The 27,039-nt window shown below is 52.7% G+C and overlaps 1 protein-coding gene across 1 annotated transcript in view; it reads left to right on the top strand.

Moving 5' to 3' along the window:
• Positions 1-26,116, top strand: part of LOC144490553 (ribosome assembly protein METTL17, mitochondrial-like) — a gene marked incomplete at both ends in the record, with an annotated part of 32,699 nt that extends 6,583 nt beyond the window's left edge. The window contains 5 exons of the mRNA XM_078208271.1: positions 7,645-7,718; positions 11,873-11,967; positions 22,979-23,049; positions 23,807-23,914; positions 25,957-26,116. Coding sequence (XP_078064397.1) covers positions 7,645-7,718; positions 11,873-11,967; positions 22,979-23,049; positions 23,807-23,914; positions 25,957-26,116 — 508 coding nt within the window. The remainder of the gene's footprint in view (positions 1-7,644; positions 7,719-11,872; positions 11,968-22,978; positions 23,050-23,806; positions 23,915-25,956) is intronic.
• Positions 26,117-27,039: the final 923 nt, after the last annotated feature.

Here is a 27,039-nt window from a genome sequence, read left to right as displayed (position 1 = left end):
TGTAGAGGGAGCTTTACTCTGTATCGAACCCCGTGCTGTACCTGTCCTGGGAGTGTTTGATGGGGGACAGTGTAGAGGGAGCTTTACTCTGTATCTAACCCCGTGCTGTACCTGTCCTGGGAGTGTTTGATGGGAACAGTGTAGAGGGAGCTTGACTCTGTATCTAACCCCGTGCTGTACCTGTCCTGGGAGTGTTTGATGGGGGACAGTGTAGAGGGAGCTTTACTCTGTATCTAACCCCATGCTGTACCTGTCCTGGGAGTGTTTGATGGGGGACAGTGCAGAGGGAGCTTTACTCTGTATCTAACCCCGTGCTGTACCTGTCCTGGGAGTGTTTGATGGGGGACAGTGTAGAGGGAGCTTTACTATGTATCTAACCCCGTGCTGTACCTGTCCTGGGAGTGTTTGATGGGAACAGTGTAGAGGGAGCTTTACTCTGTATCTAACCCCGTGCTGTACCTGTCCTGGGAGTGTTTGATGGGGGACAGTGTAGAGGGAGCTTTACTCTGTATCTAACCCCGTGCTGTACCTGTCCTGGGAGTGTTTGATGGGGGACAGTGTAGAGGGAGCTTTACTCTGTATCTAACCCCGTGCTTGACCTGTCCTGGGAGTGTTTGATGGGGGACAGTGTAGAGGGAGCTTTACTCTGTATCTAACCCCGTGCTGTACCTGTCCTGGGAGTGTTTGATGGGGGACAGTGTAGAGGGAGCTTTACTCTGTATCTAACCCCATGCTGTACCTGTCCTGGGAGTGTTTGATGGGGGACAGTGCAGAGGGAGCTTTACTCTGTATCTAACCCCGTGCTGTACCTGTCCTGGGAGTGTTTGATGGGGGACAGTGTAGAGGGAGCTTTACTATGTATCTAACCCCGTGCTGTACCTGTCCTGGGAGTGTTTGATGGCAACAGTGTAGAGGGAGCTTTACTCTGTATCTAACCCCGTGCTGTACCTGTCCTGGGAGTGTTTGATGGGGGACAGTGTAGAGGGAGCTTTACTCTGTATCTAACCCCGTGCTGTACCTGTCCTGGGAGTGTTTGATGGGGGACAGTGTAGAGGGAGCTTTACTCTGTATCTAACCCCGTGCTTGACCTGTCCTGGGAGTGTTTGATGGGGGACAGTGTAGAGGGAGCTTTACTCTGTATCTAACCCCGTGCTGCACCTGTCCTGGGAGTGTTTGATGGGGGACAGGGTAGAGGGAGCTTTACTCTGTATCTAACCCCGTGCTGTACCTGTCCTGGGAGTGTTTGATGGGGACAGTGTAGAGGGAGCTTTACTCTGTATCTAACCCCCGTGCTGTACCTGTTCTGGGAGTGTTTGATGGGGGGGACAGTGTAGAGGGAGCTTTACTCTGTATCTAACCCCGTGCTGTACCTGTCCTGGGAGTGTTTGATGGGGACAGTGTAGAGGGAGCTTTACTCTGTATCTAACCCCGTGCTGCACCTGTCCTGGGAGTGTTTGATGGGGACAGTGTAGAGGGAGCTTTACTCTGTATCTAACCCCGTGCTGTACCTGTCCTGGGAGTGTTTGATGGGGACAGTGGAGAGGGAGCTTTACTCTGTATCTAACCCCGTGCTGTACCTGTCCTGGGAGTGTTTGATGGGGGACAGTGTAGAGGGAGCTTTACTCTGTATCTAACCCCGTGCTGTCCCTGTCCTGGGAGTGTTTGATGGGGGACAGTGCAGAGGGAGCTTTACTCTGTATCTAACCCCGTGCTGTACCTGTCCTGGGAGTGTTTGATGGGGGACAGTGTAGAGGAAGCTTTACTCTGTATCTAACCCCGTGCTGTACCTGTCCTGGGTGTGTTTGATGGGGGACAGTGTAGAGGGAGCTTTACTCTGTATCTAACCCCGTGCTGTACCTGTCCTGGGAGTGTTTGATGGGGACAGTGTAGAGGGAGCTTTACTCTGTATCTAATCCCGTGCTGTACCTGTCCTGGGAGTGTTTGATGGGGGACAGTGTAGAGGAAGCTTTACTCTGTATCTAACCCCGTGCTGTACCTGTCCTGGGTGTGTTTGATGGGGGACAGTGTAGAGGGAGCTTTACTCTGTATCTAACCCCGTGCTGTACCTGTCCTGGGAGTGTTTGATGGGGGACAGTGTAGAGGGAGCTTTACTCTGTATCTAACCCCGTGCTGTACCTGTCCTGGGAGTGTTTGATGGGGGACAGTGTAGAGGGAGCTTTACTCTGTATCTAACCCCGTGCTGTCCCTGTCCTGGGAGTGTTTGATGGGGGACAGTGTAGAGGGAGCTTTACTCTGTATCTAACCCCGTGCTGTCCCTGTCCTGGGAGTGTTTGATGGGGGACAGTGTAGAGGGAGCTTTACTCTGTATCTAACCCCGTGCTGTCCCTGTCCTGGGAGTGTTTGATGGGGGACAGTGTAGAGGGAGCTTTACTCTGCATCTAACCCCGTGCTGTCCCTGTCCTGGGAGTGTTTGATGGGGACAGTGGAGAGGGAGATTTACTCTGTATCTAACCCCGTGCTGTCCCTGTCCTGGGAGTGTTTGATGGGGACAGTGTAGAGGGAGATTTACTCTGTATCTAACCCCGTGCTGTCCCTGTCCTGGGAGTGTTTGATGGGGGACAGTGTAGAGGGAGATTTACTCTGTATCTACCCCCATGCTGTACCTGTCCTGGGAGTGTTTGATGGGGACAGTGTAGAGGGAGCTTTACTCTGTATCTAACCCCGTGCTGTACCTGTCCTGGGAGTGTTTGATGGGGACAGTGTAGAGGGAGCTTTACTCTGTATCTAACCCCGTGCTGTCCCTGTCCTGGGAGTGTTTGATGGGGGACAGTGTAGAGGGAGCTTTACTCTGTATCTAACCCCGTGCTGTACCTGCCCTGGGAGTGTTTGATGGGGGACAGTGTAGAGGGAGCTTTACTCTGTATCTAACCCCGTGCTGTACCAGTCCTGGGAGTGTTTGATGGGGGACAGTGTCGAGGGAGCTTTACTCTGTTTCTAACCCCGTGCTGTACCTGCCCTGGGAGTGTTTGATGGGGGACAGTGCAGAGGGAGCTTTACTCTGTATCTAACCCCGTGCTGTACCTGTCCTGGGAGTGTTCGATGGGGGACAGTGTAGAGGGAGCTTTACTCTGTATCTAACCCCGTGCTGTACCTGTCCTGGGAGTGTTTGATGGGGACAGTGTAGAGGGAGCTTTACTCTGTATCTAACCCCGTGCTGTACCTGTCCTGGGAGTGTTTGATGGGGACAGTGTAGAGGGAGCTTTACTCTGTATCTAACCCCGTGCTGTACCTGTCCTGGGAGTGTTTGACGGGGGACAGTGTAGAGGGAACTTTACTCTGTATCTAACCCCGTTCTGTACCTGTCCTGGGAGTGTTTGATGGGGGACAGTGTAGAGGGAGCTTTACTCTGTATCTAACCCCGTGCTGTCCCTGTCCTGGGAGTGTTTGATGGGGGACAGTGTAGAGGGAGCTTTACTCTGTATCTAACCCCGTGCTGTTCCTGTCCTGGGAGTGTTTGATGGGGACAGTGTAGAGGGAGCTTTACTCTGTATCTAACCCCGTGCTGTACCTGTCCTGGGAGTGTTTGATGGGGGACAGTGTAGAGGGAGCTTTACTCTGTATCTAACCCCGTGCTGTACCTGTCCTGGGAGTGTTCGATGGGGGACAGTGTAGAGGGAGCTTTACTCTGCATCTAACCCCGTGCTGTCCCTGTCCTGGGAGTGTTTGATGGGGACAGTGTAGAGGGAGATTTACTCTGTATCTAACCCCGTGCTGTCCCTGTCCTGGGAGTGTTTGATGGGGACAGTGTAGAGGGAGATTTACTCTGTATCTAACCCCGTGCTGTCCCTGTCCTGGGAGTGTTTGATGGGGGACAGTGTAGAGGGAGATTTACTCTGTATCTACCCCCATGCTGTACCTGTCCTGGGAGTGTTTGATGGGGACAGTGTAGAGGGAGCTTTACTCTGTATCTAACCCCGTGCTGTACCTGTCCTGGGAGTGTTTGATGGGGACAGTGTAGAGGGAGCTTTACTCTGTATCTAACCCCGTGCTGTCCCTGTCCTGGGAGTGTTTGATGGGGGACAGTGTAGAGGGAGCTTTACTCTGTATCTAACCCCGTGCTGTACCTGCCCTGGGAGTGTTTGATGGGGGACAGTGTAGAGGGAGCTTTACTCTGTATCTAACCCCGTGCTGTACCAGTCCTGGGAGTGTTTGATGGGGGACAGTGTCGAGGGAGCTTTACTCTGTATCTAACCCCGTGCTGTACCTGCCCTGGGAGTGTTTGATGGGGGACAGTGCAGAGGGAGCTTTACTCTGTATCTAACCCCGTGCTGTACCTGTCCTGGGAGTGTTCGATGGGGGACAGTGTAGAGGGAGCTTTACTCTGTATCTAACCCCGTGCTGTACCTGTCCTGGGAGTGTTTGATGGGGACAGTGTAGAGGGAGCTTTACTCTGTATCTAACCCCGTGCTGTACCTGTCCTGGGAGTGTTTGATGGGGACAGTGTAGAGGGAGCTTTACTCTGTATCTAACCCCGTGCTGTACCTGTCCTGGGAGTGTTTGATGGGGACAGTGTAGAGGGAGCTTTACTCTGTATCTAACCCCGTGCTGTACCTGTCCTGGGAGTGTTTGATGGGAACAGTGAAGAGGGAGCTTTGAGGAGGTAACAAGAAAGTTAGATAAAGGAGAACCAGTGGACGTGATTTATTTAGATTTCCAGAAGGCCTTTGACAAGGTGCCACAATGGAGACTGTTAAATACGTCAAGTGTCCATGGTGTTAAGAGTAAGATCCTGGCATGGATAGAGGATTGGTAGACTGGCAGAAGGCAGAGAGTGGGGATAAAGAGGTATTTTTTCAGGATGGCAATCGGTGACTAGTGGTGCGCCTCAGGGGTCAGTGCTGGGACCACAACTTTTCACAATGTACATTAACGATTTGGAGGAAGGAACTGAAGGCACTGTTGCTAAGGTTGCAGATGATACAAAGATATGTCGAGGGACAGGTCGTATTGAGGAAGCAGGGGGGCTGCAGAAGGACTTGGACAGGTTAGGAGAGTGGGCAAAGAAGTGGCAGATGGAATACAGTGTGGAAAAGTGTGAGGTTATGCACTTTGGAAGGAGGAATGGAGCCATAGACTATTTTCTAATTGGAAAATGCTTAGGAAATCAGAAACACAAAGGGACTTGGGAGTCGTTGTTCAGGGTTCTCTTCAGGTTAACGTGCAGGTTCAGTCAGCAGTTAGAAAGGCAAATGCAATGTTAGCATTCATGTCAAGAGGGCTAGAATACAAGAGCAGGGATGTACTTCTGAGGCTGTATAAGGCTCTGGTCAGACCCCATTTGGAGTATTGTGAGCAGTTTTTGGGCCCCATATCTAAGGAAGGATGTGCTGGCCTTGGAAAGGGTCCAGAGGAGGTTCACAGGAATGATCCCTGGAATGAAGAGCTTGTCGTCTGAGGAACGGTTCAGGACTCTGGGTCTGTACTTGTTAGAGTTTAGAAGGATGAGGGGGGATCTTATTGAAACTTACAGGATACTGCGAGGCCTGGATAGAGTGGACGTGGAGAGGATGTTTCCACTGGGAGGAAAAACCAGAACCAGAGGGCACAACCTCAGGCTAAAGGGACGATCTTTTAAAACAGAGATGAGGAGGAATTTCTTCAGCCAGAGAGTGGTGAATCTGTGGAACTCTTTGCCGCAGAAGGCTGTGGAGGCCAGGTCACTGAGTGTCTTTAAGACAGAGATAGGTTGGTTCTTGATTAATAAGGGGATCAGGGGTTATGGGGAGAAGGCAGGAGAATGGGGATGAGAAAATTATCAGCCATGATTGAATGGCGGAGCAGACACGATGGGCCGAGTGGCCTAATTCTGCTCCTATGTCTTATGGTTTTATTGACTTCTGTATCCAACCCCGTGCTGTACCTGTCCTGGGAGTGTTTGATGGGGGACAGTGTAGAGGGAGCTTTACTCTGTATCGAACCCCGTGCTGTACCTGTCCTGGGAGTGTTTGATGGGGGACAGTGTAGAGGGAGCTTTACTCTGTATCTAACCCCGTGCTGTACCTGTCCTGGGAGTGTTTGATGGGGACAGTGTAGAGGGAGCTTTACTCTGTATCTAACCCCGTGCTGTACCTGTCCTGAGAGTGTTTGATGGGGGGACAGTGTAGAGGGAGCTTTACTCTGTATCTAACCCCGTTCTGTACCTGTCCTGGGAGTGTTTGATGGGGGACAGTGTAGAGGGGGCTTTACTCTGTATCTAACCCCGTGCTGTACCTGTCCTGAGAGTGTTTGATGGGGGGACAGTGTAGAGGGAGCTTTACTGTGTATCTAACCCCGTGCTGTACCTGTCCTGGGAGTGTTTGATGGGGGACAGTGTAGAGCGAGCTTTGCTCTGTATCTAACCCCGTGCTGTACCTGTCCTGAGAGTGTTTGATGGGGGGGACAGTGTAGAGGGAGCTTTACTCTGTATCTAACCCCGTGCTGTACCTGTCCTGGGAGTGTTTGATGGGGACAGTGTAGAGGGAGCTTTACTCTGTATCTAACCCCGTGCTGTACCTGTCCTGGGAGTGTTTGATGGGGACAGTGTCGAGGGAGCTTTACTCTGTATCTAAACCCGTGCTGTACCTGTCCTGGGAGTGTTTGATGGGGACAGTGTAGAGGGAGCTTTACTCTGTATCTAACCCCGTGCTGTACCTGTCCTGGGAGTGTCTGATGGGGGACAGTGTAGAGGGAGCTTTACTATGTATCTAACCCCATGCTGTACGTGTCCTGGGAGTGTTTGATGGGGGACAGTGTCGAGGGAGCTTTACTCTGTATCTAACCCCGTGCAGTACCTGTCCTGGGAGTGTTTGATGGGGACAGTGTAGAGGGAGCTTTACTCTGTATCTAACCCCGTGCTGTACCTGTCCTGGGAGTGTTTGATGGGGGACAGTGTCGAGGGAGCTTTACTCTGTATCTAACCCCGTGCTGTACCTGCCCTGGGAGTGTTTGATGGGGGACAGTGTAGAGGGAGCTTTACTCTGTATCTAACCCCGTGCTGTACCTGTCCTGGGAGTGTTTGATGGGGACAGTGTAGAGGGAGCTTTACTCTGTATCTAACCCCGTGCTGTACCTGTCCTGTGAGTGTTTGATGGGGGACAGTGTAGAGGGAGCTTTACTCTGTATCTAACCCCGTGCTGTACCTGTCCTGGGAGTGTTTGATGGGGACAGTGTAGAGGGAGCTTTACTCTGTATCTAACCCCGTGCTGGACCTGTCTTGGGAGTGTTTGATGGGGGACAGTGTAGAGGGAGCTTTACTCTGTATCTAACCCCGTGCTGGACCTGTCCTGGGAGTGTTTGATGGGGACAGTGTAGAGGGAGCTTTACTCTGTATCTAACCCCGTGCTGTACCTGTCCTGGGTGTGTTTGATGGGGGACAGTGTCGAGGGAGCTTTACTCTGTATCTAACCCCGTGCTGTACCTGTCCTGGGAGTGTTTGATGGAGACAGTATAGAGGGCGCTTTACTCTGTATCTAACCCCGTGCTGTACCTGTCCTGGGAATGTTTGTTGGGGGACAGTGTAGAGAGAGCTTTGCTCTGTATCTAACCCCGTGCTGTATCTGTCCTGGGAGTGTTTGATGGGGGACAGTGGAGAGGGGGCTTTATTCTCTCTGCCTGCGATATTATTGCTGTTCCTCCTGTTTGCAGATTAAGAAGAGAGTCCCTGAGTTTCAGCCTCGTACGCTGTTGGACTTCGGATCTGGCACTGGTACTGTCACTTGGTGAGTGTCGCAGACTCCATTGCTGACTGCTGTCCAGCCTCCGAAAGATAAGCTGGTCAGCGCTGCTGCCTCACAGCTCCAGGGACGTGGGTTCGATTCCCGGCTTGGGTCACTGTCTGTGTGGAGTTTGCACATTCTCCCCGTGTCTGCGTGGGTTTCCTCCGGGTGCTCCGGTTTCCTCCCACAGTCTGAAAGTCGTGCTGGTTAGGGTGCATTGAGCCGTGCTAAATTCTCCCTCAGTGTAACCCGAACAGGCGCCGGAGTGTGGCGACTAGGGGATTTTCACAGTAACTTCATTGCAGTGTTAATGTAAACCTACTTGTGACATTAATAAATAAACTTTAAAAAAATTAAAAACTGCTACTAGCGGCATCCTTTCCTGCAAGTATCGTAGAATCCCTACAGTGAAGAAGGAGACCATTCGGCCCATCGAGTACGCACTGACGAGAATCTTACCCAGGCCCTACCCCATAACTCCTCTCTTTTACCCTGCTAATCCCCTGACACCAAGGGCCAATTTACCATGGCCAATTCACCTAACCTGCACAGCTTTTGGACTGCGGGAGGAAACCGGAGCACCCGGAGGAAACTCACGCAGACACGGGGAGAACGTGCAAACTCCACACAGACAGGGACCCGAGCCGGGAATCGAACCCGGGTCTCTTTCGCCACGAAGCAGCAGTGCTAACCACTGTGCCGCCGCACTTGATGTGTTTAAATTGGGTTTACAGCCTTTGTCTCCCTCCCCTGCTGTCTTAATGAAAATGCTTGCCTCCTCCTTCATCGGCTAGAACATTGAATACAGGAGTTGGGACGTCTTGTTGAAGTCGTACAAGACATTGGTAAGGCCACACTTGGAATACTGTGTACAGTCCTGATCATCCTATTATAGAAAGGATATTATTAAACTAGAAAGAGTGCAGAAAAGATTTACTAGGATGCTACCAGGACTTGATGGTTTGAGTTATAAGGAGAGGCTGGATAGATTGGGACTTTTTTCTCTGGAGCGTAGGAGGCTGAGGGGTGATCTTATCGAGGTCTCTAAAATGATGAGGGGCATAGATCAGCTAGATAGTCAACATCTTTTCCCAAAGGTCGGGGAGTCTAAAACTAGAGGGCATAGGTTTAAGGTGAGAGGGGAGAGATACAAAAGGGTCCAGAGGGGCAATTTTTTCACACACAGGGTGGTGAGTGTCTGGAACAAGCTGCCAGAGGTAGTAGTAGAGGCGGGTACAATTTTATAAGAACAAAGAACAATACAGCACAGGAACAGGCCCTTCGGCCCTCCAAGCCCGCGCCGCTCCCTGGTCCCAACTAGACCATTCTTTTGTATCCCTCCATTCCCACTCCGTTCATGTGGCTATCTAGATAAGTCTTAAACGTTCCCAGTGTGCCCGCCTCCACCACCTTGCCCGGCAGCGCATTCCAGGCCCCCACCACCCTCTGTGTAAAATACGTCCTTCTGATATCCGTGTTAAACCTCCCCCCCCCCCCCTTCACCTTGAACCTATGACCCCTCGTGAACGTCACCACCGACCTGGGAAAAAGCTTCCCACCATTCACCCTATCCATGCCTTTCATAATTTTATACACCTCTATTAGGTCACCCCTCATCCTCCGTCTTTCCAGTGAGAACAACCCCAGTTTACCCAATCTCTCCTCATAACTAAGCCCCTCCATACCAGGCAACATCCTGGTAAACCTCCTCTGCACTCTCTCTAAAGCCTCCACGTCCTTCTGGTAGTGTGGCGACCAGAACTGGACGCAGTATTCCAAATGCGGCCGAACCAACGTTCTATACAACTGCAACATCAGACCCCAACTTTTATACTCTATGCCCCCTTTTAAAACTCTTTTAAAAAACATTTAGACAGTTACACGGGGATAGAGGGATATGGGCCAAACGCGGGCAATTGGAACTAGCTTCGTGGTTTTAAAAAAAAAAGGGGCGGCATGGACAAGTTGGGCCGAAGGGCCTGTTTCCATGCTGTAATCCTCTATGATTAAGTGAGTATTAACCTATGCTGTATTGTGTTTATTTGGAGGGTTTTTGTGTATTGGATGTTGGGCTTTGGTTGGAACACATCAGAGATATTTCCTGAAGAGTTTTACATTTTTGGGGTTAGAACATAGAAAAACTACAGCACAAACAGGCCCTTCGGCCCACAAGTTGCGCCGGTCATGTCCCTACCTACCTAGGCTTATATATAGGCTTACCTATAACCCTCAATCCTATTAAGCTCCATGTATTCATCCAGGAGTCTCTTAAAAGACCCTATCGAGTTTGCCTCCACCACCACTGACGGCAGCCGATTCCACTCGCCCACCACCCTCTGAGTGAAAAACTTACCCCTAACATTTCCCCTGTACCTACCCCCCAGCACCTTAAACCTGTGTCCTCTCGTAGCAGACATTTCAGCACTGGGGTTGTTGTGTTTCTTGTTCTAATTGTTAAAAGTTCTTGCTAATTGTCTTACTCTACATGTCAACAATATTCATAATTAAACTTTGTTTGTGATAAAAGCTCCTTGTGAGTCAGTTGAGGTCACACCTGGAGTGAAACCTCTCGCGCTCATTCGAGCCAAATTCAACGTCAAACGTTACAGGTCAGGCGAGCTTCATAGAACATCCTGAAATATCCAACCTTGACTTGTAACAAGTATTTTTTTTAAAAAGCACGTCTTTTTTTTAAAAAGACAATTACGTTTTACAACTCTTATCATTTTTACAGTTTGTCTATCATTTTACAAGCACTCAACAGATGGCAGCAGGGAGGTGGCTAGATGGGTGGAGAACTGGCTTGGTCACAGAAGACAGAGGGTGGTAGTGGAAGGGTCTTTTTCCGGCTGGAGGCCTATGACTAGTGGTGTTCCGCAGGGCTCTGTATTGGGACCTCTGCTGTTTGTGATTTATATAAACGATCTGGAAGAAGGTGTAACTGGGGTGATCAGTAAGTTTGCGGACGACACGAAAATGGCTGGACTTGCAGATAGTAAGGAACATTGTCAGAGGCTACAGAAGGATATAGATAGGCTGGAAATTTGGGCAAAGGAATGGCAGATGGAGTTCAATCCAGATAAATGCGAAGTGATGCATTTTGGTAGAAGTAACGTAGGGGGGAAGCTATACGATAAATGGCAGAACCATAAAGGGTGTAGATACGCAGAGGGACCTGGGTGTGCAAGTCCACAGATCCTTGAAGGTGACGTCACAGGTGGAGAAGGTAGTGAATAAGGCATACGGCATGCTTGCCTTTATAGGATGGGGCATAGAGTATAAAAGTTGGGGTCTGATGTTGCAGTTGTATAGAACGTTGGTTCGGCCGCATTTGGAATACTGCGCCCAGTTCTGGTCGCCACACTACCAGAAGGACGTGGAAGCTTTAGAGAGAGTGCAGAGAAGGTTTACCAGGATGTTGCCTGGTATGGAAGGGCTTAGTTATGAGGAGAGATTGGGTAAACTGGGGTTGTTCTCACCGGAAAGACGGAGGATGAGGGGTGACCTAATAGAGGTGTATAAAATTATGAAAGGCATAGATAGGGTGAACGGTGGGAAGTTTTTTCCCAGGTCGGTGGTGACGTTCATGAGGGGTCATAGGTTCAAGGTGAGGGGGGGGGGGAGGTTTAACACGGATATCAGAAGGACGTATTTTACACAGAGGGTGGTGGGGGCCTGGAATGCGCTGCCGGGCAAGGTGGTGGAGGCGGACACACTGGGAACGTTTAAGACTTATCTAGAAAGCCACATGAACGGAGTGGGAATGGAGGGATACTAAAAGAATGGTCTAGTTTGGACCAGGGAGCGGTGCAGGCTTGGAGGGCCGAAGGGCCTGTTCCTGTGCTGTATTGTTCTTTGTTCTTGAGTCAGTCGGTCCGTGTCCTCAGACTTTTGTACCTTTTTCCCGACGGAAGAAGGTGGAGGAGAGAATGTCCCGGGTGCGTGGGCGGTCCTTGATTATGCCGGCTGCTTTTCCCCGAGGCAGCGGGGAGTGTAGTCAGTGGCCGGTCCGGGTTCAGGTTAAGGTCAGTGGTAACCCCCGGGATGTTGATGGTGGTGGGGAATGGACTCAGTAATGTCGGGTGAGACGGTTTGACTGCGGGTTGTGAAGCCGGGATGGAACAGGAGCATGTGTTTACGGTTGTGTCTGTCAACAGGGCGAGTCGTGTCGCCTGGGGAGAGTCGCTGCGGGAGTATCTGTGCGTGGACAACTCGCCGGCAATGCACCAGGTTGCAGAGTTCCTGATGAGAGGTGAGGCTGACCCTTGCGACCCACCGGGCACTGTTCTTTATTCAGTCATGGGACGCGGGCATCGCTGCCAAGGCCCCGATGTTTGTTGCCTATCCCTAATTAGAATCCCTACAGTGCAGAAAGAGGCCATTCGGCCCATCGAGTCTGCACCAACCACAATCCCACCCAGGCCCTACCCCCATATCCCTACATATTTACCCACTAATCCCTCTAACCTACGCATCCCTGGGACACTAAGGGGCAATTTAGCACGGCCAATCAACCTAACCCGCACATCTTTGGACTGTGGGAGGAAACCGGAGCACCCGGAGGAAACCCACGCAGACACGGGGAGAATGTGCAAACTCCAAAGTCCAAAGATGTGCGGGTTAGGTTGATTGGCCAGGTTAAAAATTGCCCCTTAGAGTCCTGGGATGTGTATACGTTAGAGAGATTAGCGGGTAAAATATGTGGGGGTAGGGCCTGGGTGGGATTGTGGTCGGTGCAGACTCGATGGGCCGAATGGCCTCCTTCTGCACTGTAGGGTTTCTATGATTTCTATGATTCCCACACAGACAGTGACCTGAGCCGGGAATCGAACCCGGGACCCTGGAGCTGTGAAGCAGCAGTGCTAACCACTGTGCTACCGTGCCGCCCATAATTACTCCCTGAAACTGACTGAGGCTTGCTCAGCCTTTTCACCATAGCACGGCTGCCTCACAGCGCCTGGGATTAGTGCCGTATATTCCAAAAGCCGCCACCTCTACCATCTAGAAGGACACAAGGTGCAGCAGGTACATGGGGAACACCAGCCCCACCACAAAGATACAAAAGTCCGAGGTCACCTACCAACCGACTCGAGAACAGCTTCTTCCCTGCTGCCGTCAGACTTTTGAATGGACCTACCTCGCATTAAGTTGATCTTTCTCTACACCCTAGCTATGACTGTAACATTACATTCCGCACTCTCTCCTTTCCTTCTCTATGGGCGGCACGGTAGCACAGTGCTTAGCACTGCTGCTTCACAGCTCCAGGGACCCGGGTTCGATTCCCGGCTCGGGTCACTGTCTGTGTGGAGTTTGCACATTCTCCTCGTGTCTGCGTGGGTTTCCTCTGGGTGCTCCGGTTTCCTCCCACAGTCCAAAGATGTGCGGGTTAGGTTGATTGGCCAGGTTAAAAAATGTCCCTTAGAGTCCTGGGATGCGTAGAGGGATTAGCGGGTAAAATATGTGGGGGTAGGGCCTGGGTGGGATTGTGGTCGGTGCAGACTCGATGGGCCGAATGGCCTCCTTCTGCACTGTAGGGTTTCTATGTTTCTATGGCAGATGGAGTGTAACGTTGACAAATGCGAGGTTATTCACTTTGGAGGAAATAATAGCAAATTGGATTACTATCTAAATGGAAAGAAATTACAACATGCTGCTGTGCAGAGGGACCTGGGGGTCCTTGTGCATGAGACGCAAAAACCCAGTCTGCAGGTGCAACAGGTGATCAAGAAGGCAAATGGGACGTTGGCATTTATCGCGAGGGGGATAGAATATAAAAGCAGAGATGTCTTGCTGCATCTGTACAGGGCATTGGTGAGGCCGCAGCTGGAATACTGTGTGCAGTTTTGGTCCCCTTATTTGCGGAAGGATATATTGGCCTTGGAGGGAGTGCAGAGAAGGTTCACCAGGTTGATACCGGAGATGAGGGGTGTTGATTATGAGGAGAGACTGAGCAGATTGGGTTTGTACTCATTGGAATTTAGGAGGCTGAGGGGGGGATCTTATAGAGACCTATAAGATAATGAAGGGGCTGGATAGGGTAGAGGTGGAGAGATTCTTTCCACTTAGAAAGGAAGCTAGAACTAGAGGGCACAGCCTCAAAATAAAGGGGGGTCAGTTTAGGACAGAGTTGAGGAGGAACTTCTTCTCTCAGAGGGTGGTGAATCTCTGGAATTCTCTGCCCACTGAAGTGGTGGAGGCTACCTCGTTGAATATGTTTAAATCACGGATAGATGGATTCCTGATCGGTAAGGGAATTAGGGGTTATAGGGATCAGGCGGGTAAGTGGAAGTGATCCACTTCAGATCAGCCATGATCTTATTGAATGGGGGGGCAGGCTCGAGGGGCTAGATGGCCTACTCCTGCTCCTATTTCTTATGAACAGTATGCTCTGTCTGTATAGCGCGCAAGAAACAATACTTTTCACTGTATGCTAATACAAGTGACAAATCGAATTAAAAACCTGCAAGTTCCCCCTCCGAGCCCCACTCACCATCCCGACTTGGGAATATACCGGCCGTTCCTTCGCTGTGACTGGGGTACAAATCCCGGAACTCCCTCCCTAACGGCACTGTGGGTGTTACCCACACCACACGGGGACTGCAGTGGGTTCGAGAAGGGGCGGCTCACCCACCACCTTCTCAAGGGGCAATTAGGGATGGGCGATAAACACTGCACCCGGCCAGCGACGCCCACATCCTGTGAATTAATATATATATTATATGTGTGGAGAGAGTGCCGAAAGGTGGTATGGATCAATCATAGCATCCCTACAGTGCAGAAGGAGGCCATTCGGCCCATCGAGTCTGCACCGGCATCAATCCCACCCGGACCCTATCCCCGTAACCCCGTGCGTTTACCCTCGCTAGTTCCCCCTGACACTAAGGGGCAATTTATCACGGCCAATCCACCTGACCCGCACGTCTTTGGACTGTGGGAGGAAACCGGAGCACCCGGAGGAAACCCACGCAGACACGAGGAGAATGTGCAAAAACTCCACACAGACAGTGACCCCGAGCCGGGAATCGAACCCGGGTCCCTGGCGCTGTGAGGCAGCAGTGCTAACCACTGTGCTACCGTGACCTCGGAGATCGTCGTGATCTCGGGTAGATGACGGGAGGAGACTCGGAGCTTAATAGCCTCCTCCTGTTGAGCTACTGTTTTCATGATGTGGAGATGCCGGCGTTGGACTGGGGTGAACACAGTAAGAAGTTTAACAACACCAGGTTAAAGTCCAACAGGTTTATTTGGTAGCAAAAGCCACACAAGCTTTCGGAACTGCCGGCTCCAAGTGGAGAGACTGAGCAAGAAGATCGCGCAGCTGTTCCGAAAGCTTGTGTGGCTTTTGCTACCAAATAAACCTGTTGGACTTTAACCTGGTGTTGTTAGACTTCTTACTGAGCTATTGTTTGAGCAGCCCTCCTGTGAAGGAGCTTCGGATGTTGTCGTTTATTGGGGGCCGCCGTATAAATGCAATTCTCCACCTGGGTTCGATTCCCGGCCCGGGTCACTGTCTGTGCGGAGTCTGCACATTCTCCCCGTGTCTGCGTGGGTTTCCTCCGGGTGCTCCGGTTTCCTCCCACAGTCCAAAGATGTGCAGGTTAGGTTGATTGGCCGTGCTAAAAATTGCCCCTTAGTGTCCTGGGATGCGTAGGTTAGAGAGGGATTAGCGGGTAAAATATGTAGGGATGTGGGGCCTGGGTGGGATTGTGGGGGGTGCAGACTCGATGGGCCGAATGGCCTCTTTCTGTGCTGTAGGGATTCTAAGATTTCTAAGAAACCTTGCCATCTTCTAAACAAACTGTCTCTCTGTAGGGTTCATTCATTCCTTCGAATAGAAACATAGAAAAACTACAGCCCAAACAGGCCCTTCGGCCCCACAAGTTGTGCCCAACACATCCCTACCTTCTAGACCTACCTATAACCCTCCATCCTATTAAGCTCCATGGACTCATCCAGGAGTCTCTTAAAAGACCCTGTTGAGTTTGCCTCCACCACCACTGACGGCAGCCGATTCCACTCGCCCACCACCCTCTGTGTGAAAAACTTACCCCTAACATCTCCCCTGTACCTACCCCCCCAGCACCGTAAACCCGGGGCACACCACTGGTGACCGACCTCCATTTAGAAAAAGACCCATCTATACCCACTCTCTGCCTCCTTTGGGCAAGCCAGTTCTGGATCCACCGGGCAGCAGCCCCTTGGATCCCATGCCCTCTCACTTTTTCTAGAAGCCTTGCATGGGGGACCTTATCGAACGCCTTGCTAAAATCCATATAAACCACATCTACCGCCTTCCCTCCGTCAATGTGTTTAGTCACATTTTCGAAGAACTCCACCAGGCTCGTAAGGCACGATCTGCCCTTGACAAAGCCATGCTGAGTATTCTTGAGCATACTAAACCTCTCTAAATGCTCATATATCCTGTCCCTCAGGATCTTCTCCATCAGTTTACCAACCACTGAGGTTAGACTCACCGGTCGGTAATTCCCTGGGCTATCCCTATTCCCCTTCTTGAAAATAGGAACCACATCCGCAATCCTCCGGCACCTCTCCCGTCTCCATCGACGACGCAAAGATCATCGCCAGAGGCTCTGCAATCTCTTCCCTCGCCTCCCACAGTAACCTGGGGTACATTCCATCTGGTCCCGGCAACTTATCTATCTATGAATAGACATAGGCAACACTCGGTACGGTTTTAAAAATGATTTTCTTTATTGGATAAAACTTAAAATGAATACTACAGAGGCGTAGAGCGAGATAGATTGGGGACTGGCTTCACAGCCAGGTGTTGTACTAATCTTGGCTACTCGGTGAACTCGGAAACACACACTGAAATGCACAGTGGGTTATGGGTAATCTGAGCTATTGAAATTGTTGGTACAAATTGTGTCTTTAACTTTTATAAACATTTGGCAGCTGTGTGGCAGTGAAAAACTTTATGAAAAAGTCATTTCTGCTATCATTGTATTTTCAATGAATGTAGTCAATGTCGCAGAGCATCCCAGAATCCTCAGCAGTGCTCTAAAATGTGGCCAAGTTAGCTTTAAAGCTTAGCGTAGTTAGTGACATCGACAGGAATATCTGAAAATGAGGTATTTTAACTGTAGTAAACCATACAAAGGATCCCACACTCTCCAATTCGCCACCACTTCTCCAGCCTGTTACACAGGGAACAGGAGAAGGCCCCATTCAGCCCCTTCTCCAGCCTGTTACACAGGGAACAGGAGAAGGCCCCATTCAGCCCCTTCTCCAGCCTGTTACACAGGGAACAGGAGGAGGCCCCATTCAGCCCCTTCTCCAGCCTGTTACACAGGGAATAAGAGGAGGCCCCATTCAGCCCCTTCTCCAGCCTGTTACACAGGGAACAGGAGGAGGCCCCATTCAGCCCCTTCTCCAGCCTGTTACACAGGGAATAAGAGGAGGCCCCATTCAGCCCCTTCTCCAGCCTGTTACACAGGGAACAGGAGGAGGCCCCATTCAGCCCCTTCTCCAGCCTGTTACACAGGGGACAGGAGGAGGCCCCATTCAGCCCCTTCTCCAGCCTGTTACACAGGGAACAGGAGGAGGCCCCATTCAGCCCCTTCTCCAGCCTGTTACACAGGGAATAGGAGGAGGCCCCATTCAGGCCCTTCTCCAGCCTGTTACACAGGGAACAGGAGGAGGCCCCATTCAGTCTCTTCTCCAGCCTGTTACATAGGAACAGGAGGAGGCCCCATTCAGCCCCTTCTCCGGCCTGTTACACAGGGAACAGGAGTAGGCCCCATTCAGCCCCTTCTCCAGCCTGTTACACAGGGAACAGGAGGAGGCCCCATTCAGCCCCTTCTCCAGCCTGTTACACAGGAATAGGAGGAGGCCCCATTCAGCCCCTTCTCCAGTCTGTTACACAGGGAACAGGAGGAGGCCCCATTCAGCCCCTTCTCCAGCCTGTTGCACAGGGAACAGGAGGAGGCCCCATTCAGCCCCTTCTCCAGCCTGTTACACAGGAACAGGAGGAGGCCCCATTCAGCCCCTTCTCCAGCCTGTTACACAGGAATAGGAGGAGGCCCCATTCAGCCCCTTCTCCAGTCTGTTACACAGGGAACAGGAGGAGGCCCCATTCAGCCCCTTCACCAGCCTGTTACACAGGAACAGGAGGAGGCCATTCAGCCCCTTCTTTAGCCTGTTACATAGGAACAGGAGGAGGCCCCATTCAGCCCCTTCTCCAGTCTGTTACACAGGGAACAGGAGGAGGCCCCATTCAGCCCCTTCTCCAGCCTGTTACACAGGAACAGGAGGAGGCCCCATTCAGGCCCTTCTCCAGCCTGTTACACAGGGAACAGGAGGAGGCCCCATTCAGTCTCTTCTCCAGCCTGTTACATAGGAACAGGAGGAGGCCCCATTCAGCCCCTTCTCCGGCCTGTTACACAGGGAACAGGAGTAGGCCCCATTCAGCCCCTTCTCCAGCCTGTTACACAGGGAACAGGAGGAGGCCCCATTCAGCCCCTTCTCCAGCCTGTTACACAGGAATAGGAGGAGGCCCCATTCAGCCCCTTCTCCAGTCTGTTACACAGGGAACAGGAGGAGGCCCCATTCAGCCCCTTCTCCAGCCTGTTGCACAGGGAACAGGAGGAGGCCCCATTCAGCCCCTTCTCCAGCCTGTTACACAGGAACAGGAGGAGGCCCCATTCAGCCCCTTCTCCAGCCTGTTACACAGGAATAGGAGGAGGCCCCATTCAGCCCCTTCTCCAGTCTGTTACACAGGGAACAGGAGGAGGCCCCATTCAGCCCCTTCACCAGCCTGTTACACAGGAACAGGAGGAGGCCATTCAGCCCCTTCTTTAGCCTGTTACATAGGAACAGGAGGAGGCCCCATTCAGCCCCTTCTCCAGTCTGTTACACAGGGAACAGGAGGAGGCCCCATTCAGCCCCTTCTCCAGCCTGTTACACAGGAACAGGAGGAGGCCCCATTCAGGCCCTTCTCCAGCCTGTTACACAGGGAACAGGAGGAGGCCCCATTCAGCGCCTTCTCCAGCCTGTTACCCAGGAACAGGAGGAGGCCCCATTCAGCCCCTTCTCCAGTCTGTTACACAGGGAACAGGAGGAGGCCCCATTCAGCCCCTTCTCCAGCCTGTTACACAGGAACAGGAGGAGGCCATTCAGCTCCTTCTCCAGCCTGTTACACAGGAACAGGAGGAGGCCCCATTCAGCCCCTTCTCCAGCCTGTTAGACAGGGGACAGGAGGAGGCCATTCAGCCCCTTCTCCAGCCTGTTACACAGGGAACAGGAGGAGGCCCCATTCAGCCCCTTCTCCAGCCTGTTACACAGGGAACAGGAGGAGGCCATTCAGCCCCTTCTCCAGCCTGTTACACAGGAACAGGAGGAGGCCCCATTCAGCCCCTTCTCCAGCCTGTTAGACAGGGAACAGGAGGAGGCCATTCAGCCCCTTCTCCAGCCTGTTACACAGGGAACAGGAGGAGGCCCCATTCAGCCCCTTCTCCAGCCTGTTACACAGGGAACAGGAGGAGGCCATTCAGCCCCTTCTCCAGCCTGTTACACAGGGAACAGGAGGAGGCCCCATTCGGGCCCTTCTCCAGCCTGTTACACAGGGAACAGGAGGAGGCCCCATTCAGCCCCTTCTCCAGCCTGTTACACAGGGAACAGGAGGAGGCCCCATTCAGCCCCTTCTCCAGCCTGTTACACAGGGAACAGGAGGAGGCCCCATTCAGCCCCTTCTCCAGCCTGTTACACAGGGAACAGGAGGAGGCCCCATTCAGCCTCTTCTCCAGCCTGTTACACAGGAACAGGAGGAGGCCCCATTCAGCCCCTTCTCCAGCCTGTTACACAGGAACAGGAGGAGGCCCCATTCAGCCCCTTCTCCAGCCTGTTGCACAGGGACAGGAGGAGGCCCCATTCAGCCCCTTCTCCAGCCTGTTACACAGGAATAGGAGGAGGCCCCATTCAGCCCCTTCTCCAGCCTGTTGCACAGGGACAGGAGGAGGCCCCATTCAGCCCCTTCTCCAGCCTGTTGCACAGGGAACAGGAGGAGGCCCCATTCAGCCCCTTCTCCAGCCTGTTACACAGGAACAGGAGGAGGCCCCATTCAGCCCCTTCTCCAGCCTGTTACACAGGAATAGGAGGAGGCCCCATTCAGCCCCTTCTCCAGTCTGTTACACAGGGAACAGGAGGAGGCCCCATTCAGCCCCTTCACCAGCCTGTTACACAGGAACAGGAGGAGGCCATTCAGCCCCTTCTTTAGCCTGTTACATAGGAACAGGAGGAGGCCCCATTCAGCCCCTTCTCCAGTCTGTTACACAGGGAACAGGAGGAGGCCCCATTCAGCCCCTTCTCCAGCCTGTTACACAGGAACAGGAGGAGGCCCCATTCAGGCCCTTCTCCAGCCTGTTACACAGGGAACAGGAGGAGGCCCCATTCAGCGCCTTCTCCAGCCTGTTACCCAGGAACAGGAGGAGGCCCCATTCAGCCCCTTCTCCAGTCTGTTACACAGGGAACAGGAGGAGGCCCCATTCAGCCCCTTCTCCAGCCTGTTACACAGGAACAGGAGGAGGCCATTCAGCTCCTTCTCCAGCCTGTTACACAGGAACAGGAGGAGGCCCCATTCAGCCCCTTCTCCAGCCTGTTAGACAGGGGACAGGAGGAGGCCATTCAGCCCCTTCTCCAGCCTGTTACACAGGGAACAGGAGGAGGCCCCATTCAGCCCCTTCTCCAGCCTGTTACACAGGGAACAGGAGGAGGCCATTCAGCCCCTTCTCCAGCCTGTTACACAGGAACAGGAGGAGGCCCCATTCAGCCCCTTCTCCAGCCTGTTAGACAGGGAACAGGAGGAGGCCATTCAGCCCCTTCTCCAGCCTGTTACACAGGGAACAGGAGGAGGCCCCATTCAGCCCCTTCTCCAGCCTGTTACACAGGGAACAGGAGGAGGCCCCATTCAGGCCCTTCTCCAGCCTGTTACACAGGGAACAGGAGGAGGCCCCATTCAGGCCCTTCTCCAGCCTGTTACACAGGGAACAGGAGGAGGCCCCATTCAGCCCCTTCTCCAGCCTGTTACACAGGGAACAGGAGGAGGCCCCATTCAGCCCCTTCTCCAGCCTGTTACACAGGGAACAGGAGGAGGCCCCATTCAGCCCCTTCTCCAGCCTGTTACACAGGGAACAGGAGGAGGCCCCATTCAGCCTCTTCTCCAGCCTGTTACACAGGAACAGGAGGAGGCCCCATTCAGCCCCTTCTCCAGCCTGTTACACAGGAACAGGAGGAGGCCCCATTCAGCCCCTTCTCCAGCCTGTTGCACAGGGACAGGAGGAGGCCCCATTCAGCCCCTTCTCCAGCCTGTTACACAGGAATAGGAGGAGGCCCCATTCAGCCCCTTCTCCAGCCTGTTGCACAGGGACAGGAGGAGGCCCCATTCAGCCCCTTCTCCAGTCTGTTACACAGGGAACAGGAGAAGGCCCCATTCAGCCCCTTCTCCAGCCTGTTACACAGGGAACAGGAGGAGGCCCCATTCAGCCTCTTCTCCAGCCTGTTACACAGGAACAGGAGGAGGCCCCATTCAGCCCCTTCTCCAGCCTGTTACACAGGAACAGGAGGAGGCCCCATTCAGCCCCTTCTCCAGCCTGTTGCACAGGGACAGGAGGAGGCCCCATTCAGCCCCTTCTCCAGCCTGTTACACAGGGAACAGGAGGAGGCCCCATTCAGCCCCTTCTCCAGTCTGTTACACAGGGAACAGGAGGAGGCCCCATTCAGCCCCTTCTCCAGCCTGTTACACAGGAATAGGAGGAGGCCCCATTCAGCCCCTTCTCCAGTCTGTTACACAGGGAACAGGAGGAGGCCCCATTCAGCCCCTTCACCAGCCTGTTACACAGGAACAGGAGGAGGCCATTCAGCCCCTTCTTTAGCCTGTTACATAGGAACAGGAGGAGGCCCCATTCAGCCCCTTCTCCAGTCTGTTACACAGGGAACAGGAGGAGGCCCCATTCAGCCCCTTCTCCAGCCTGTTACACAGGAACAGGAGGAGGCCATTCAGCCCCTTCTCCAGCCTGTTACACAGGAACAGGAGGAGACCCCATTCAGCCCCTTCTCCAGCCTGTTACACAGGAACAGGAGGAGGCCCCATTCAGCCCCTTCTCCAGCCTGTTACACAGGGAACAGGAGGAGGCCCCATTCAGCCCCTTCTCCAGCCTGTTACACAGGAACAGGAGGAGGCCATTCAGCTCCTTCTCCAGCCTGTTACACAGGAACAGGAGGAGGCCCCATTCAGCCCCTTCTCCAGCCTGTTAGACAGGGAACAGGAGGAGGCCATTCAGCCCCTTCTCCAGCCTGTTACACAGGGAACAGGAGGAGGCCCCATTCAGCCCCTTCTCCAGCCTGTTACACAGGGAACAGGAGGAGGCCATTCAGCCCCTTCTCCAGCCTGTTACACAGGAACAGGAGGAGGCCATTCAGCCCCTTCTCCAGCCTGTTACACAGGAACAGGAGGAGGCCCCATTCAGCCCCTTCTCCAGCCTGTTGCACAGGGAACAGGAGGAGGCCCCATTCAGCCCCTTCTCCAGCCTGTTACACAGGAACAGGAGGAGGCCCCATTCAGCCCCTTCTCCAGCCTGTTACACAGGAACGGAAGGAGGCCATTCAGCCCCTTCTCCAGCCTGTTTCACAGGAACAGGAGGAGGCCATTCAGCCCCTTCTCCAGCCTGTTACACAGGAACAGGAGGAGGCCCCATTCAGCCCCTTCTCCAGCCTGTTGCACAGGGAACAGGAGGAGGCCCCATTCAGCCCCTTCTCCAGCCTGTTGCACAGGGAACAGGAGGAGGCCCCATTCAGCCCCTTCTCCAGCCTGTTGCACAGGGAACAGGAGGAGGTCTGTTTAGTCCCTTTAGTCTATTCCGTTATTCAGTTAGGCTGATCTGGACCTTTAACTCCATATGCTTGTGCCTTTGTACCCGTCCCCAACCTTTGAAACTGAGTGATTGTCCTCGTTCACGAGGGGTCATAGGTTCAAGGTGAAGGGGGGAGGTTTAACACAGATATCAGACGGACGTATTTTACACAGAGGGTGGTGGGGGCCTGGAATGCGCTGCCAGGCAAGGTGGTGGAGGCGGACACACTGGGAACGTTTAAGACTTATCTAGATAGCCACATGAACGGAGTGGGAATGGAGGGATACAAAAGAATGGTCTAGTTTGGACCGGGGAGCGGCAGGGGCTTGGAGGGCCGTAGGGCCTGTTCCTGTGCTGTATTGTTCTTTGTTCTATCTCCTCTTTTGTACCCGTTAGGAGGGAGTGACGTAGACACGGAACAAGTCAGTGGGGTTTACTTCAGACACTTTCTACCCGTCTCGCCGAAGGTTTGTGTGCGTTATTTAACCCGCGCGGGTGAGGTGAGAGGGAGGGCGACCGCACTAAAAATGAGTACCCTCGGTCAGTGTGCGTCAGTGACTGACTGTAAGGGGTCTCAGAGATACGCGATCCTTCTCAGTCCCAGCTGACCAGGGACTGACTGCCGGGGGAGTTCTTTGAGAGAGAGAGAGGGTTGTGGGCCTGTGACTGTCTGTGGGGGTGGCCACCGAGAGACATGGATTGTTCCATAGAAACCCTACAGTGCAGAAGGAGGCCATTCGGCCCATCGAGTCTGCACCGACCACAATCCCACCCAGGCCCCATCCCCATAGCCCCACGTATTTACCCTAGCTAGTCCCCCTGACACTGAGGGACAATTTAGCATGGCCAATCCACCTAACCTGCAAATCTTTGGAGTGTGGGAGGAAACCGGAGCACCCGGAGGAAACCCACGCAGATACGAGGAGAATGTGCAAACTCCGCACAGACAGTGACCCGAGCCGGGAATCGAACCCGGGACCCTGGAGCTGTGAAGCAGCGGTGCTAACCACTGTGCTACCGTGCCGCCCTCTCCTTTCCTTCTCTATGAACGGTATGTTTTGCCTGTAGAGCACGCAAGAAACAATACTTTTCACTGTATCCCAATACACGTGACAATAATAAATCAAATCGGATCAAGGAGTTTCCAGTTCATTGGCCATGGTGAAATTCCTGCTGTGTCTTTGTGTCCTCTCGCACTGTCTCTGTTTCTCTGTCTTCTTACAGGTAAAATTTGACCTGGTGGTATCAGCGTTCTCGCTCTCTGAACTGCCCTCCTTGGCCGAGCGTCTGCGTGTGGTGGAGACCTTGTGGAGGAAAACTGAGAATTTCTTGGTGAGTTCCGTAACCGGCCTTGCCGGGTCCGTGCTTTGCTGTTTGCTTTTTTTCATTCATCCATAGCATGGTGCAAAAGGTTAAATCTCACGGGATCAAAGGTGAGCTGGCTAGATGGGTGGAGAACTGCCTTGGCCATAGAAGACAGAGGGTAGCAGTGGAGGGGTCTTTTTCTGATTGGAGGTCTGTGACCAGTGGTGTTCCGCAGGGCTCTGTACTGGGACCTCTGCTGTTTGTGATATATATAAATGATTTGGAGGAAGATGTAGCTGGTCTGATTAGTAGGTTTGCGGACGACACGAAGATGGCTGGAGTTGCGGATAGTGATGAACATTGTCAGAGAATACAGCAGGATATAGATAGGCTGGAACATTGGGCAGAGAAATGGCAGATGGAATTTAATCCAGATAAATGCAAAGTGATGCATTTCGGTAGATCTAATGTCAGGGGGAGCTATACAATAAATGGCAGAACCAACAGGAGTATAGACACACAGAGGGACCTGGGTGTACAAGTCCACAAATCATAGAAATCATAGAAACCCTACAGCGCAGAAAGAGGCCATTTGGCCCATCGAGTCTGCACCGACCACAATCCCACCCAGGCCCTACCCCCATATCCCTACATATTTTACCCGCTAATCCCTCTAATCTACGCATCCCAGGACACTAAGGGGCAATCTTTTAGCATGGCCAATCAACCTAACCCGCACATCTTTGGACTGTGGGAGGAAACCGGAGCACCCGGAGGAAACCCACGCAGACACGAGGAGAATGTGCAAACTCCGCACAGACAGTGACCCGAGCCGGGAATCGAACCCGGGACCCTGGAGCTGTGAAGCAGCAGTGCTGACCACTGTGCTACCGTGCCGCCCCTTAAAGATCCTTAAAGGTGGCAGCACAGGTGGAGAGGGTGGTGAAGAAGGCATATGGCATGCTTGCCTTTATAGGACGGGACATAGAGTATAAGAGTTGGGGTCTGATGTTGCGGTTGTATAGAACGTTGGTTCGGCCACATTTGGAATACTGCGCCCAGTTCTGGTCACCACACTACCAGAAGGACGTGGAGGCTTTGGAGAGAGTGCAGAGGAGGTTTACCAGGATGTTGCCTGGTATGGAAGGTATTAGCTATCAGGAGAGATTGGGTAAACTGAGGTTGTTTTCCCTGGAAAGACGGAGAATGAGGGGCGACCTAATAGAAGTTTATAAAATTATGAAGGGCATAGATAGGGTGAACAGTTGGAAGCTTTTTCCCAGGTCAGAAATGACAAACACAAGGGGTCACGGGTTCAAGGTGAGGGGGGGCAAGGTTCAATACAGATATGCGGGGGACGTATTTTACACAGAGGGTGGTGGGGGCCTGGAATGCGCTGCCGGGCAAGGTGGTGGAGGCAGACACGCTGGGATCGTTTAAGACTTATCTAGAAAGCCACATGAACGGAGTGGGAATAGAGGGATACAAACGGATGGTCTAGTTTGGAACAGGTGATCGGTGCGGGCTTGGAGGGCCGAAGGGCCTGTTCCTGTGCTGTATTGTTCTTTGATGTGGAGATGCCGGCGTTGGATTGGGGTAAACACAGTAAGAAGTTTAACAACACCAGGTTAAAGTCCAACAGGTTTATTTGGTAGCAAAAGCCACACAAGCTTTCGGAGCTCTAAAGCTTGTTCTTTGGGACATGGGTGTTGCTGGCTGGGCCCAGCATTTATTGCCCATCCCTAGTTGCCCCTCGGAGGGCAGTTGAGAGTCAACCGCATTGCTGTGTGGCTCTGGAGTCACATGTAGGCCAGACCGGCGTAAGGACGTGTAGGGGGCAATTCATTCCTTCAAACAGACGTAGGCGGCACTTGGTACGGATTCAAGATGATTTTCTTTGTTGAATAAAACTTAAAATTAATACTACAGAAGTGGCCAGAGAGGGAGTTGGAGACTGGCTCCACAGCCAGGCCCTGTACAGACTTGAACTCAGACCTCACGTTGGGCTGAACTAACTGAACGGATAACTGCCACTACAATATGTGAATTCTTATCTGTGTTTATTGAAGGAGCTGGGCGCACACATCGTCTCCAACTTACATAAACAATTGGCAGCTGTGGCCGTGAAAAACTTCTGTTTGGCCGCTTCTGCTAACGTTGTATTTTTCAAATGCAGTCAACTTCGAAGCTCATCCCAGCATTCCCAGCTGAGTTTTAAAATATGGCGAAGTGAGCTTCAAAGCTTAGCATAGTTAGTTACACAGGCAGAAATATCTGAAAATAAGGTCTTTTAACTGAAGCGAACAAAGAACAGTACAGCACAGGAAACAGGCCCTTCGGCCCTCCAAGCCTGTGCCGCTCCATGGTCCAAACTAGACCGTTCGTTTGTATCCCTCCATTCCCAGGCTGCTCATGTGACTATCCAGGTAAGTCTTAAACGATGTCAGCGTGCCTGCCTCCACCACCTTGCCCGGCAGCGCATTCCAGGCCCCAACCACCCTCTGTGTAAAAAAACATCCCTCTAATATCTGAGTTATACCTCGCCCCTCTCAGCTTGAGCCCGTGACCCCTCGTGATCGTCACCTCCGACCTGGGAAAAAGCTTCCCACTGTTCACCCTATCTATCCCCTTCATAACCATACAAAGGATCCCACGGGATGGCCGATTTCCTTCCCTAAAGGACATGAGTGAATGAGTGATTAGTTGAGGAGACTGTGTATAAAGTTTACCTTCCATTCCTTCAGAGGAGCGGGCGAGACCCCCATTCCACCACCCCCTCCTTGACTTGCTCGGCCATTTCAAGGCGGGGTGGTGGCAGGGTCAGAGAAGAGTCAACCGCCTTGCTGTGTGAGGGTCGGGCCAGACCGAGTAAGGACGGCAGATCTCCCCTTCTCCCCCCCCCCCCCCCCCCCCCCACCCCCGAAGGGGGAACATCAGTGAACCAGATGGGGCTTCATTGTTAACGACAGTCAGGGATAGCCATGACGGTCATCATTACTGGGAGTAGTGCCATGTTGTCCTGATCCGATTAATTGCCGTGGTGAATGGATAGAGATTGATTGCTGCAATGAGTAGACAGACCCCCTCTGCAAGCCCGCCCCCCCACTCCCACACCCACCCCCCACCCCCCACCATTATGTCAGCTTCAAGGG

This window comes from Mustelus asterias, unplaced genomic scaffold (assembly GCF_964213995.1).
Source record: "Mustelus asterias unplaced genomic scaffold, sMusAst1.hap1.1 HAP1_SCAFFOLD_3421, whole genome shotgun sequence".
NCBI classification, from domain to species: domain Eukaryota; kingdom Metazoa; phylum Chordata; class Chondrichthyes; order Carcharhiniformes; family Triakidae; genus Mustelus; species Mustelus asterias.
The sequence above is the reverse complement of the archived record's forward strand: the minus strand, read 5'-3'. Positions and strand labels throughout refer to the sequence as shown.